This window comes from Coloeus monedula (assembly GCF_965178545.1).
Source record: "Coloeus monedula genome assembly, chromosome: 3".
In the NCBI taxonomy this organism is placed as follows: Eukaryota; Metazoa; Chordata; class Aves; order Passeriformes; family Corvidae; genus Coloeus; species Coloeus monedula.
In genome coordinates, this window is record NC_138783.1 from 88,309,542 (window position 1) to 88,325,669 (window position 16,128).

Here is a 16,128-nt window from a genome sequence, read left to right on the forward strand (position 1 = left end):
ATTGTTATGGGCAGAATTCCATGCCCAGAGCAAACAACATCAGTGCCTGGGAGCTTGCCTGCCAAATCCCTGCTGTCAGTGCATCCATTTGAGGATGCTCTACTCATTAGTACAGAAGTTTATGTAAACAGAGAAACCAAAGTCCTCAAATTCTCTTTTATGTACACTAAAAATATTATCCCGCCTGAAATGTACTGACAAACAGCAAAACATTTAAACAGAGATTTTCAAATATTTCCTATCAGCTGACATGACCATTACAAGCTTAATAAAATGGCATTGCACTTTAATAGCATATATATTTAGAATCAGAATTAAAGATTACTTCTAAATCATACACTCTGTGTATGTGCACTTCTATGCTTCTTGAGCTAAAACTGCCCCTAAAAGGTTTAATGTATTGCACTGAAGGGGAGATTCTACACTGAATAGGGATTATGAACGAAGAACAGCTTATACATCAGTCAAGTCACTGCTGTACTCATCTAAAACCAAAACAATTTTGCAGTTTCCTAGGTTTTGAGTGGTTGTTACTGCAAAAGCAAATGATGAGGAAGTTCCATTTCCAGTTTTGGAAAGCTGTTAGAAAGCCTTTTTTTGGTTGTAATGCATTTGACCTTTTATCTCTCTAGCCACAGGAGGACTTGCATCCCATAGGATGGATAATTTATTACATTTTGGATACATACAAGACTGACTGCTATAATACTTATTTTGTAACTTTTTTTATACTTAAAAAAGTTCTTTTTATTTTTCACTGCTAGAGAACCTGTTTAAAAAGCCACCTTTATTTTCCTTTCCAAAATATCAGCTGCGCATCTGTCACTTTTTATGCAGCTGTTTTTCAGCACTGTCACAATAATTTCAAAGCAGGCAAAATAATGTACATGTTTAGTTACCAGTAGCCCAACAAGACACTCAATATATTGATTTTCTAGCTTAAATAGTCAAATATATATTTTCTTGCATGACTATTAATTTTGTGTTGTGAGAAGATGCCATATAATATAAGTGAGGTTAACATCATGTATTCCTTGCGATTCTAATGCCAACAATATAGAAAATTAGATGAATAGTCTCAAATACTGCACATCCAGTATCTATGCCAATATCAGAGCAGAAGCTAGTAAATGTAATCTACAAGCTGGTTTGTCAAGGTATTAAGTTTTCACTTTAAAACTGACATTCCAGTCAGCAAGTTGTACCTTATAAAATCACTTTATTAATAGTCAATGTCACATTAGGATGACTACTCAGTAAGTTGCTAAAAGAAGAGACCAACCAAAGATGGGGCAACTACAGAGTTCAAAGCAGTGATGGGGGAGAAGGGGAAGGAAAAAAACCCAACACCACAAACAAAACCACATGGCCCCTCCCCTAAAAAAAGCAAACTGCTAATCCTTTTGAAAATATTCAAAGTAACACTACAAAGCAGTATTGCAGAAGAGTCTGGAGCACGAGTCCCGTGAGGAGCAGCTGAGGAGCTGGGGGTGTTTAGCCTGGAGAAAAGGAGGCTCAAACTCTCTGCAAATGCCTGAAAGGTGATTGGAGCCAGGTGAGGGTCAGTCTCTTCTACCATGTCTCAGTGGAAAGAACATGAGGAAACAGCCTTGAGTTGCATCAGAGGAGGTTCAGATTAGATACTAGAAATACTCTCTTCACTGAAAGAACAGTCAGGCATTGGAATAATGCCCAGAGAGGTGATGGAGTCACCATATCTGGAAATTTCCAAGAGGCAACTGTATGTGGCACTTAGGAATATGGTTGAAGGGGTGCTGGGTTGATGGTTGGACGAGATGACCTTGAAGGTCTCTTCTAACCTTGATGATTCTGTGAAGCAGTTACATACAAGAAACAATGAGCCTTATATTTTAAAAATATAAAGCAAATTTATATACGTGTACTAGTGAGGTTGGGGTGAGTTTTGGTTTTTAGTGATTCTTTTTTTTCCACAGTATAAAATACATGCTTGTCTTTTCCTGCAGCTTTTTTCTTTTAAAATAAAGATCAGCATTTGAAATCCATTTATACTGAAGCAAACCTGAAGCTCTTTTTAAACATATCCATTCTAAATTCCTATTGCAGAAAAGCTGACAAGTGTAAACATAGTCTAATTGAAACAGCCATAGGTTATGCACTTCCAAGGGCTTTCTCAAAGTAATTAGTGCATATGTTCTTTGAAAACAACATCAGATTTGTGTCAGTCATACCTATAGAGAAACTTAGTCAAAAAAGAAATGACTGTGATGATGATGGACACCAGTACACTTAACTGCTGCAATGGAATGTCTTTCTCACATGTGCTTTGACTGGTCCATAAAGAAACTCTTAAATATAACTGTCAGTTTTAATAGTTAAATCTGTGCTTGGAACAGCAGTGTACATACCAAAACAGCAAAGTGGATTTCAGTAATTATGTAACAACCTGAGGAAACAGAAATTCATATTTCTTATCTTTACAATGTAGGCTGTTCTGAGCATTTAGAGAACACTCCATCCCTTTATTTTAAAAAAAGCCCAAACAAACCAAAACCAAACCATACCTTCAACACTGTTGTGCAATTTGTTTTTAAGAGGAATATCCTTCAATCTACTTTCCTTCCCAAGGATCTTCTACTGAAAGAAATGTATGTATTTTCTTATTGCAAAGGATGAGACCCTAGATTACTTTTCAGGGACTTTAGTGTTTTGGCTGGAGAACTTTTGCTTGGAAAAAACCTAGAAAGCTTCAGTACAAGAGCTGTTACTAAAGTAAGCATTAGAATGTTTCAATTTACACATCCCTGTTCTCCAGGTATTATTCAGAACAAGCACCATCTATTTCACTGTTCAATATTCAGCAGGAATCTGCCAGCCAGGTCTTGCATGAAATAGGCACAAATGTACTTTCTGCTCAGTGAAGTGAGTTCAGTTCTCACTTTAAGTTATTAAGAGATCCTTGCCAGTGTTACCCCTGACAATATTCTCAGATCTCAAAAATTAAATATCTAAAGACTTAATGAAAGCTAATTACTGAACTGCAGAAAACTCAAATTCAGTTCATCAAAACATTTGGTGTGGAAAAATAAACTACAGGAACAAGTCAGTGCTCTGTCACAGTGTAATAGATGTGCCATTTATTCAGTCAGAGCTGTGGTCAGTATTTCCATTAAAAACCTTCTTCATCAAGAATTTATTATGGGAGTTACTAAGCAGTTACACCTCAAACCGACTTGGCAGACAAAATTTCCTTTAAATTCAAAGAGCTTTTCTTTTACTTAAAAGAGAAAAAAAAAGAAAAAAGCTTGTTGCATCTTTTCACAGACACAAGATCACTATGAAAAGTGTATTTTCTACTATTAATTCCCACCATCAGATGCATTTCCCCACCAGATTAGTCTTCCTAATGCTCAGTCCATTTTCCCTTTTCTGTGTTACAACCTGCCACTCAGTTTTATTTTTGACTGCCTCAGGAAGCATCCTTGAAATATCAGGAAGCTCTACTGCTCTGCTAGACCTCCACTTGCCAAATTCTGCAGCTGCTGCTCAATTTACACAAACAAAAACAAGTCCCCAACAATTTGAAATTGAAACATCTGTAAATCTAATCAGTCACTGACTTCAGAAAGGCAAAATACTGTATTTTTGAGGACCCTGTGGCAACAAAAGCTAAAATTCACAATAAACTTTGAAATGGCTTACAATGATAGCTGAATAGGTAGCATCATTCTAACTTGTGGACTTCCCTTGAGGAAGCAACAGAATGCAAGATGTTTCCTTACTTCTAAAATTAATATGTATTTCTTCAATAAATAAAAATAACAAAACAAAACAAAGAAGGAAAAACCAAGAACAAAAAAAAACCAAACAACCACGCAAAAAAACAAACCAAACAAAAAATCCCCAAACAACAAAGAAAAAAAATCCCACAAAACCAAAAAACCTCCACAAAAAACACACAATCACAAAACCCTCCAAAACAACAAACAAACAAACAAAAAAAACCCTAAAAACCAACATTCCCCCCCAAAAAACAAAACAAACCCCCACAAACAAAAAAACCCACACCAAACAAGATCTTGAAAACCCCCACTTCTTCCCCCAAAAAACCCAAACATATAATCTGTTACTGCTGAGACTATTAACACAGCAGGTAGACATAACTACCTTAGGCCTGGTCACAGTTTTCCAGGGCACAACAGTGAACATTATTTTCCCACCTTTTACACAGATAATTAGTACTTTCTCATTCCCCTAGTTCCCTTCAGCATTAAGGCAACAGGTATCAAAAAATGTATTTTTTAAACTATTGGCACAGAATAAGTATTTTGCCTTTAATCTAAATAAATATGGCAGTTATGTTCCTCAACACATACACCTCGGGAAGCTAACCAGGAAAGTCTTAAAGCATAGCAATCAACTGAAAGAGTAATCTAACATGTGTAACAACAGCCTTAAGTTTCATAGGTCAGACTAGTTTGGAACAACATAGTAATAAGGGAACTACTGATCCTCACTGTTGTGCTAAGCCAAGGTGAAGACTTAGCCTTTGATTATGTACCAAGGTACATGAGTTGACTTATTGGATTCAGTTCAGGACAGCAAAACGGGCTCCTTCACAAGAAAAACATCCAGTCAAACTAATTCAAAGAAACTTTGTTCTACCGGGCTATAGGTACTGGCCTAAAAAGAACACATAAGGTGTGTGAAGTAAGGAGAAAAGGAATCCACTAGCATAACAACACTTAAACAGACATTAAATAAACCATGTATTTTATACATCTTGGATTACTATGTTGGCAAGACAGTAGCCAGCAAAGCAGCAAATGAGTCTCATTAAAACTAAAGGATGACTACTGTCTACAGTGCTAACTCTATTATCTTTAATTAATCTGACCAGTAGTTAAAAAGAAGTCACCTTTAGTCCTCCAACAGATCCCAGATATTTGTATTTTGAAAGCACGCACCCCCCCTTTCTTTTTTGTTGCATTTTAATATCTTTTAAATAGGTCAACTTGGAATCTTAGCACAGTGACTTTTTTCAAGCCCTAAAGCTACATCTTAAAATTATTACCCTTCAGAGTTCCCAGCTTTCAGGTCTGGAGACATCCTTACATGCTCCAGCAAGATTTCCAATATGGACAACCAAGGGACCAAGGCCCCAGGGTCACAACATACTGTACCACATACCATGCTGTACAACTGCTCTGTAATTAGAAGCAGACTAACCAAATACAAATAGAATCAAACTGGCTTATTTTAAGTTCTCTGTGTCAGAGAAGCACCGGTTTTCCACTGCATTTTTCAAAAAGGCTCCAGATTAAATGAAAAGAAAATTTAAAAAGCAAGACAAAATTTACCATAGTAAGAGAATTAGAGGAAGTAATGATCACAGTTTCAGCTGAACTCCAAAGGTCCTACACCGTTTCACTTTAGGTTATAATGACAGCCCCAAATTCTGTCTTCAAGCATTCTTGGCACAAGCAACTTCATATGAGACCAACAGCAAGTATTTACTAACCTTTCTACATTGACTGGCTTGTCAAATTTAAAGAGAATATAATCTCCAGCAACTGGTGTGACAGCCCAGAAAAAATCTTCCCCTACGTAGGTTTTTTCTAGCGTATGCCCCTGGTAGACTTTTAAAGATGTCGAAACCTCTGCAGGTGGATTCACGTGGATTTTATGCAGTAATGGTTTCAGGAAGTCTTTATCCTAATTGAAAGACAGACAAACATGATGCTGGTCAGAAAACCTTGTTTATTATGTTCTTTTCCTAAGTGGTTACACTTAAAACAAACATTGGCATAAAATGGAAAATGAATGCATTACTCATTTTAGGTGCACCAGATCTTGTACTGATTAGTAAGATGGACATGCCATTAAAGTAAAAAAAATAATAAAAAATATCCCCTAGCAAAAATCCACATAAATAAGCTTGACTAGCACTTCTTCTACTTTATAGTAACCAGTCTGTATTAGATTTAATTCCAGCTGGAGAAAGGTACATCATGCTTGAAAATGCACGACAACAAGAAAAGGCAGGCCTGTTTTCTTCACTGCCACAATGTTTTTCATTTAATCAGCCTGCTCTGTAAAGGAAGGGAAATACTGTCTACTAACTGTGAGTTTCTGGATCTTCCCTGCTAGAGAAGAGTGGAGGCCAACATGCTGGAAAAGAGAAGGCCTGAAGCGTATCCGTAGGTTAGATTTCTGTCGATCACAATGCTTCTGAAATAGTGGGGGGAAGAGGTAAGGGTGGGATAAAAAACAAAAACAAAACAACACATTAGTATAAACCAACACAAGGTAAGAACCTAGGCCTATTTATCCAGTTTTTCTTGTTTTCATTCCAGAAATCTACCAAGATTGCTGTACAAATATAATACCGTTCAGGGTTCTTGCACAGAATCCATTTATTCAGTCTTTCAGCAATAGTGTTACTTGAGAAATGAAGGACCAAAATCTGAAGTTTATTCCCCATTTGGAACCTTCTCCAAGACTGCTATCCAAGCAGTGGCATTTTGCAAACCTCACTGGTGATTACATGTGTAAGTTTATTTTAGGACTGTTACACACAGAATCTAACTAGACTTTTGCTTTTCATCCTTACTGCACCCATCTCCAAAATCTTAAGCAATAACAGTTATGATGCACCTGAGAATTGTCTCTCTAAAGTTCTTTTTAAGATAAAAATCTTGGCAGGAAGAAAGACTCTTCCAGAACATGCAGTAACCATAATGTACACTTATGCTGGCTTTCAGCTCACAAAAATCAACTCAGTCATCATCGTGAAAACATTTTAGAAGCTTTATAATAAAAACAAACTTACAGCATCTTTCTCAGGGTTACACACTTTCACCCAGAGAATATGGTCCAGAAGCCAATCAATAGGTTTCTCCTTATAAAACATAAATATGAACTCTACAATAAGAGTGATATCTGGAGACTGGAACATTTTACCTGTGGGTGACATTAAGAATAACTGGAGTTACTTTAGATTAGAGATAACATTGTCTTTTGAAATCAATGAGATAGCAGATGATACCTTTGTGCCAAGGCAAGAAATGTTAGCAATCAACAACTTGAAATTTCAATGTTATTAGAAGTTCCATACCTTTCAATTAAATAAAACAACTACTCGAACAGAACTTGTTGTCATATATCTTGATGCTATCAAAATATTCAGTGTATATTCAATGTACCACAACACAGTCTCCTTAAGAATAGAAATTATCAGTTTGAAAAAATAGAGAAAGAAGAGTTATAGATTGGCATCTATTATTCCCCATGTCATGTGTAAGCTCAACCACCTGAGATGAGGAGCTGTTGCAAGTGTTATCTGCCCAATCATACAATTTCAGCTTCTGCAGGTACAAAAAGCAGGGATGGAACACCTACCACTAATTTCAGATTCTTTTGGGCAGAAAATCAAAGGGAAAGAAGGAAGGTACCAGAACATATACAGAGACAATGCAACTCAAAAGGAGACATCCCAGAGTGACCAGAGTTTTTTTCTGCAGTGCACAGGCCATCAGCAGGACTTCTGTGCGGCACTGTGCAAAAGGATTCTTGGGAATCCTGCAGACTGTGAGGCTTAAAGGAGGCCTTTGCAAAAGAAGGAAACTGACTGTTGATGAAGAGAGTCCATTTAATATCAACATGAGCAATCACCTACATGGTTGTGGAATACACTTCTCTACCAGTTGAGGTCTCTAAAGAGAAAGGTGGCCAATACACCAGGCTATTGTGTCAAATTGAATGCAGCACTTGAAAAAGGTGCCTTGTATGAAGACACGGTTACCAGGAGCAACACAGCTGGGAGTGGGGCAGTCCAGGGCTGAAGATAGACTGACAAGTGCTTGTACCAGGGACTGCACTGAAGCACTGAAACAGGCTGCTGGGGGGAATGCTTAAGGCACCATCCCTGGAGGTATTTAAAAGACGTGTAGATGTGGCACTTGGGGACATTGTTTAGCAGTAGATTTGGCAGCGCCGAGTTAGTGGTTTGACTCGATAATCTTTGAGGTCTTTTCCAACCAAACTGATTCTATGGCCACATGCCAGCTAAAATCCCAAAGGCAGTTGCAGATTTCAAGGCAGATGCAGAAAACACCAGGTTTGCAGATGAAGTCTGAAGTCTTTGGGGGGTTACAAGGGAGAAGGCAAGGAAGAAAGACATTATGTAACAATGGATCTCTCAGGAAGACACTGGCTGAAGTGATTCAGTTCTGCAGATGTTGCTGAGATGTGAGCAGCACTGGACTAAACAGGGATGGGTTCTTTGGGCATGTGTGCATCAATGGATCCGAGTCCAACAGAAGCTCTTCTCCAATGCAAGTCTTCAGTCCTTCCACGTTTTGGAGTCCTGTACAACACACTAACACACAGCACTCAGGCACAGGAAATGTTTTGGGGTTTTTTTCCCACTTGTGAAGAGGCCTTCATAGGCTTTCTAAATAACAAGTTCCACAAGTGGTAGATGTTCTAATCTTTTCTCCTACTCTTAGGAAAACCAGCTGGAGTAGACGTTAAGAGGAGATCACTTAAAGAACCTTGATAAGAACAAAGCCAGTGAAAGAATACTCAATGGGAATTCTGAGATGAGTTTGGAGGTGTCTGAGTGAGACTACATCATTATGCCATGCAACAAATATGGAAGAAGCATCTCATTAAAGTAGCAATTATTTCACCCATTAGAATGATGCTAATACTCATTATAGTAGACCATTTACACACTGGGACGGAAAAGTAAATGTGGTAAAACATTAACTGATTTGACATTACTATATCAAAGTTGTTCCTTACAGAAACTTTTCATCCAGCTCTTTATAAAGCAAAAATATCATCATCACTTTTAAGTGGCTGTTGCAATGAGGTCCTCAAATGGGTATCTCCACATGAAAATACTCAGTAACTAAAATTCGAAACTCCCACTACTAAAGGGACAACTCCTACTAAGCTAGGGATCATTTCAAAGCTTTATTCTTAAAAAACACAAGAAAGATGTTATTATTTTTATTAGTACATTGTTAGTATTTACACGCTATATTGCCACATTGTTTAACATTATTTGTAGAAGTAAATATTTAAAAATGGGTAGGAAACAATCATATGATTAGTTAAATGTTGTGTAAAATAGTCATGCAGAATAACAGCTTTCAGCTTGTCACACTTGGAACTAAACAGACCCCAATTTTCCTGATGATTCATCTCTGCCTACTGCTTTCAGTGGCATAGGGCAGGAGAAGAGAAAAATATGGTAAACCCTAATAAAAGACCAGCTAAAAATGGGACTAATCAGATGTTTCTGGGACTTTTATGGGACTGAAACCATCATTCATAGGTGACACCTGCTGAGGCAGTCTGTCAGTCACATCTGTTTCCATAGGAAGTGCACTTTTCCATGTGGTGTCAGAGAGAGGCACAATACGGTGAGAGTCAAAAGACAAATATTCCCACAGTATTTCTCTAATCTCAGTGCAAGCAGACTGAAGAGACAGTTTATCCTCTTCCAGGATGTATACACAGCCATGATGCTCTAGAATCCTTTTCCTTTTCTACTCAAAGACAGAGCAGAAGAATCACACTGACATTTCTTCCTTTGACTAACTCATCTTCTGAAGAACACAAGGATTATCATCTTTACTTGTTCCCACTCACAGACCATGTCACTTAGAACTTGGCACGAAGATACAGGATCCTACAATTAAGTAAGCTGAGAACAAGACTGAAAGTAAGAGTAAGAATCTACTCTTATCCCTAATTTAAGTTATCCTAATTTTATCTAAAATAGAAACAGGATATCAACAAATTATTTACTTCCACATGGCAGACTTGTCTAGGCCCAGAGGCAGTTTCCTCTAGGCCGGCACTCTACTGTCCACCATGCAGTCAACCACCCCAGACTTGGGAAATAGTCTAATTTCCATGTCACAGGGCACACCAAGGAAAAACAAGCAAACAAAACCCAATCAAAACCCAAGCCACGCTGATACATCCAACTGCAGCTCGTCAGCATAAGTGAGGTAAGCCGGCTGTACCTGCACTGGCATCTTTGGACCCAAGTGGCCTCTCTGCATTACGCTGCCCAGCACCATGGAAGTGTTCAACAGTGGAGACAAAGTCTTCTCACATTAATTCTAATGAACACTGGAGCAAAGATGAACAGGAAACACCCTGATCCCAAGACAAGCCCTTGTGTTCCTTCAGTAACCAAGGACAGACACCCACACAATCGCTTTCTGAAATGCTGTCACCACCTTCCACACACAGCTTGGCACAGTTTGGCCCCAGCCCCTTGTTCCTCTGTATAACACTGCCTCACTCATCTGTCATTTCTGTCTCAGGACACCACCAGCATAGCAGTTCTGCTGTGGATCCATGTCCTCCTTTTTTCCATCAGAACAGTCTTCCTACAGCAACTCCAAACCAGAGCTCTGCAGTGAAGTCTCTGGTAAAACAGATCTTCAAAGCTCTGGATCCCTGACTGTCCACACCTCACCCTTGTAATGGATACCAACTCCTGCTGCACTGATCCAACACCCAGCCCCTCTGAAACCAAATCAGTCAAGTCCTTGCCTAGTCTCTCCTAAGCAAGAGCAGCAGCAGCAGCCTGGTTTCCCTAGGGCACAGCCACAGCCCAAGAAGTGGCAGCATTTGCCAAGGTCCTTCTGTCCTGCAGCTCCCATGCAGCAGCATATGAGGAAAGTGCTGTGAGCCACAGAACTACTGAGATGCTGCCTAAATCCAGCCTACAGATTGCCTACTGGCCATCCCCAATATGCACTCAAAAATTGTCAAGCCAAAGAGACCTAAGCAAAAAGCTGCACTCAACACACACTGCCGCAAACTGAAAACTCTGAAAGAACTGAAGCAATGGCTCATCTTGCACCATGTTCATGCACTTGGTACAGTACATGGGAACAGACATAAAACAGACATAATTTGCTGCCAAAACTTCAGAGCTTTCAGATTCTGGGTGCATACAACCTACCATTGTGAAGAAACTTCAAAATCTGAAAGAATTAAGAGTCAAGAAGCAAAGCAAAATCTTGCTCCATAAAACTCCAGAGATACAAAATGTAGACTTTCTCCATATTATAGATCTATATTGATAAAATTGAAAGTCAGCACTGAAAAAAAACAACCCACCTGTGGAACACTTTCTGCTATGTCCTGTGCCCTGCCAAGACTTCTATTCATTTTTCAGTCCTTTTAAAAACCATCCTTAGTGAATCACTCTGGCCCTCTCAGTATTTTGCTGGCAAATACAGGGCACACACAAAATGAAACATTTTGTTTTCTAGTTCTTTGAACTGCAAATATCTGAATCATTCATTTTAATTCTTCCACATGAGCATCACTAATACTGAGTCTACACCAACAATAATTTTACACCTGCAAGCACATATTCTAGCTATAGTTGATGTTTTCAATGCTTTCCCTGTTAATGATATGCAAATTACTGGCATTAAAACCAGAACCTCTTTGAAGTTATTTAAAGCTCAAATGTTTGACTTGATCTACTCTTTCCCAAACTTCAACTATGTGCACCGCTTGAGCAAAACTGCAATCAGAACAACTTAAATAATCAGAACAACAGGCCTTAAAACATCAGGGCACAATAAGACTCAGAGAAACTGTATAAGTCAACCAAAAGGCCATTTCAGACCACTCCATTAAATGTTTGTGACAGCTGGCATTATAGCTACAGTGCAAGGATTGCAGTTCCTCTGGAAAACACTTCAGCTCACAGGCAGCTGGAAGACAAATCATTATTCCTCATGAAAAGCTAGTAGGACTTTCCTACATTATGTCACAGGGCTCGCAGTGCAAACCAGAATCCACAAGAGCGAAAGATACATCTCCTTCCAGAGAGCTTCTTAAGGAAACAGCATACATCTCACCCATTATTTATTAGATACTTGACAGCACTTAAGACTATGCTTTCAGTATTAAAAAAAACCCAAAGGAACAACGTCTGTTCTGTGGCAGAGGTGACAGAATTCTATAATCCTGCTGTCAGCCTAAATAGCTACATTTGCCACTTCCTCATGTAGCACTTGCATAAATTAAATTTTCAGTTCAGAAATACACTACAACAAAAAATCCCACATTTTTACCTCACAAACTTTCAAGCTAATCAAGGTTTCCAACAGCTAACAGTGAATCAGCCACATCTCTCTTTTTATTAATAATTTAATAATTAGAGATTATTTCTAAATTAGTAGCATCTAGACAATAGTTGCCCAGGGAAGCTGTGGATGTCCCACCCCTGGAACTGTTCAAAGCCAGGTTGGACAGAGCTCTGAGCAACCTGGTCTTGTGGAAAGTATCCCTACCCTTGGCAGGGGAGTTGGAACTGGATGATCTTTAAGGTCCTTTCCAAACCAGGCCATTCTATGATTCTGTGAATTGAGTGTTCTAGATTCTCTCTTGGACATCTACACATAAAACTCACCCTCAGTTACAAACTCTTGTTGCTCTTCCCAAAGCTGTCTGCATTACCAAATTACCACACTATCAGTCTGCATCAAGATCCATAAAGGGATAGCAGAGACAAGGCAAATCTGCATTACTTGCATAAAATTTCCATGCAATATATGGTTATAGCACAACAATGTGTCTCAGAGCCAAAAGTTTTAGTTGCTTTCATGAATACTAATTTTTCTCTCAAAATTTAAGAACAGGATAAGTAGCTAAATTGGGAGAAGAAAAAAAAATCTAATTTAATTTTCTAGGTAGAAAAGCAACATAAAGATGTGTAGCCATAGCAAAATGCATCTGAAATTCCACTGATTTCATCTAGTTAAAATGAGGCAAACAAATATGATACAAGAAACAAAGAACAGACATGCAAGCAGCAGGAGCTAACAACTAAATTTAACTACAGCTACTTTCAGAGCCCACACTGACCAGAAGTACACAGACAGTATAGAAAAACAAGATATTTTTAAACAGTTGTGCTTTTGATTAAGCGACGTCTCAGTATTAAGAACTATCTACCTACCCCACCAGGCTTAAACACTATGCCCTCTATAACAGCACAGAGAACACAAAATGGAGGGTGAAATACACAAATACTAAAATACACAAATAAGCAAGTTAAGTGACCTGAAATACAACTGCACTGCGTAGACAGTGTTTGTCCTAAAGTGTAAGTTGGTTTTATGCACATTTGATGTGTCATTCTTACAAAGTGGCAATTTGTGAGCACACTCTACTACTAAATCAGGCAAACGTAGAATAAATGTAAATTCTGTAGCCCCAGAAATGTCATACAGAATTTACACTTAACGTGCAATTAGACTGGAGCTAAAACTCAAATTGTGGGCTTAGTCTGGGTTAGTGTTTAACTGTTCAACAGTAGAAACAAAGTCTTATCAGATGCTTTATTCAACCGGTCCCTGTTAACATACAATGTTGTGAGGGGTTCCCCAACCAAAGAGACAAGTTTACTTAGGGCAAGATGTCAGTAAACTACTTAAATTCTTATTTTTCCATGATAGGCAGCACAATTTCCTATTTCTCCCCCCTCTGAGGCCACAGAACCAATCCCATAATGATTTCAGCAACAGTGTATCTCTGACAGTAGCCCAAAGCAGTTACACGATGGCCAAGTGTATAAGGAGACTTCACTCAGCCCACTTCCTTTTCTCCTCCCCATTGTTTCCGTAGGTTAAACTGGCAGACAAGTCTATGAAGTACCATTCTGTACCGTAACACAGCATGTATGGGGGATAATTACTGTCTGCCTTTCTACTCCAGGAACCTCTGAGACCCCGAAAGTCAGGGAACTATTGCACACCTGATGCTGAGCTGGAAATGGGATAGCACTTAATCGAGTAGTGCCAACATTCTCAGTTCTCAGTACGACCATTATGGGTGACTGAGCTAAAAATGAAGCCATTCTCTGGCAAGTAGATCCAAAGGAAAGAGAACAACAAGAATTTCCAAGAGAATGATAGCATTCAGGGCTGCACTTTTATCCATTACACATAGGATTTCCTTTCTGTTCTGAACTCAACTTACAGCCTTCATACTGGAATCGTTTGTGTTGACCACAGGAATCTCCAAAGTCTGGCCCAGCTTTTGATTTTTCCTTGCATATCTCCAGCTTGTCACTTTTAAAAAGATCATGACACATCACTGCAGCAATGAAATAACCTTTTGATTTGTAAAATCCCTTCAGAACTTCTCTTTCATTGCTTTTCTGTTAAGTCTAGTATCTCTCAATGAAAAGATATTAGTGTAAGAGCAAAGAATTGTAATTTCCACAGCACCCTGGCAGTCAATCCACAACAACCCGAGATCCTGTATTAACTCCTCTCACTGTTGCTCACTGCAAATGAGAGACTCTGACTGCATCTAGGAAGGAGCTGATTGTCATAACTTCTTCATGAAGTAGAAAGATGGAGATAGAATAGGCTTTGCAACAAACTGATGCCTGCTAATTCTTGGAAATTTTGGCACAAACACCAATGAATTTATTTTAGGTGGAGTTAATTTTCATGGTTTTTCTTTACTTCAGTCAGCTGTGTTTTAATTACATTTTCGTTTTAACAGCAGCTAAATAAAAATAAGACATGCCTTGCAGTTTGATTGCTAGTATTTTTATAAATTAACTTTTGGTTATAAAAATGCCCTCTTTTCCAACAGTTTGAGTTTGCTTCAGTCATACAAAATTATATTAAACAAATGAGGGGCAAAAGCAACAACCATAAGCTAAACCAGAGTTCCTAAAAAAAGGCCATTAATTTCTACTTCTTGGCCTATTTCCAGTACAAAGAAGACCGCTTTGAAGTCAGATCACTATTAATTCACAGTCTGAGGATGAATGTATTCTTTCAAACTGCAAAAGTGAACATTTTCTTACCAATGAAACCCAGCTGAGAAAATTCTAGAATCATCCAATCTTCAGAAGCGAGCTGAAGTGCAAAATTTTTTATTGTGCTGAAATAATTCTGCTTGACAACAATGTCATCTTCCAGCTAGAGGAAAGTAGAAGTGATATCAAAACAAATAAATAAATAAATAAAAGCACTAGCAAAGCAATAGAAAAAAGTATAGCTAGGAAGTACTGACTTATAATATATTGCTAAGATATAGCCATATATTTCTAATGCTAGCACGGATATAAAACATAGATGTCATAGCCTGGAATAACTATTGTAGGGATCAGTCTATTTGTGGAGAACTAATAGAGTACTTCTGTAGTAAGACTCCACAAACATATCTCAACTTCTTACTTTAGAATATTGCTTTTCCAGCTTCTTTCTTCAGAGGGAAATCATCCATGAAATAATGTTAGTCTAAGTGACATCATCAGAACAAGTACAATATCTGCATTATTTGTACACAAACATGTCTGTTTACTCACAAAAGAAAGAGCACTGAAAGAGTTTCTCCTCTGAGACAAGAGGCTAAGAGACACAATGTCTGCAGAGGTGGGATTCATTTCATCTGTCCAGCAAAAGCACAGGTGCATAGTCCATAACCACCGAGTCCAGGCAGCAGAACTGCCAACATGGGGTGCTACAATCCCTTTAATTCATAGTAAGTGCAGGCCATTGCTGCATTAAGGATCCTGCTTCTCCTGTCGCTTCTAACAATGCATTCATGCCTTCCCCCTTGTGCTGACACTAATATTTGTGCAACTTCCTGGTATCAACCAGACTGTCACATGTTATTGGCTCTGCAGCTTCCCAGAGAGCTGAGACTCCAATACTCTCAGAGAGGAGTCAGCATAGCTTTGTGAAAACTAGATGAGATGTGTGGGACTTTACACCCCAAGGACACAGGCACAAAATCTAAATAAAGATCATTAGCGCAGTTACTAAAATCTGCAATACCTGTAGGTAAGACTTCTACTTCAAAGCAGAAACACATGGTAGGAACAATTCTGAACTAAACTAAAGAAGAACTGCTTAACTCTGTAGTTGAAAACCTCTTCTAAAAAAAAGAAAAAAATACGACGTCTATACACAACAGTCATATTAAAGTGACACTGCACTTTCAAAAGAAAATAGATTTTAGCTTCATTTCCACTCAAGATTAAGCTGGCTTTTTTTGTCAAGGCAACTCAACAATAATTAATTTGGGGGACAAGGAAAAAACAGTAGTTAAGCTGCTTGGATTCCTTCACTT

The 16,128-nt window shown here is 38.4% G+C and overlaps 1 protein-coding gene across 1 annotated transcript in view; it reads right to left on the minus strand.

The window, feature by feature from the left end:
- The window catches only part of MGAT4A (alpha-1,3-mannosyl-glycoprotein 4-beta-N-acetylglucosaminyltransferase A), a 69,864-nt gene that overhangs the window by 10,019 nt on the left and 43,717 nt on the right, over nucleotides 1-16,128 (minus strand). Inside the window, exons 9-12 of the mRNA XM_082277935.1 lie at nucleotides 14,858-14,972; nucleotides 6,812-6,942; nucleotides 6,103-6,210; nucleotides 5,501-5,694 (exon numbers count right to left, since the gene is read on the minus strand). Of these exons, the coding sequence (XP_082134061.1) occupies nucleotides 5,501-5,694; nucleotides 6,103-6,210; nucleotides 6,812-6,942; nucleotides 14,858-14,972 (548 nt within the window). The remainder of the gene's footprint in view (nucleotides 1-5,500; nucleotides 5,695-6,102; nucleotides 6,211-6,811; nucleotides 6,943-14,857; nucleotides 14,973-16,128) is intronic.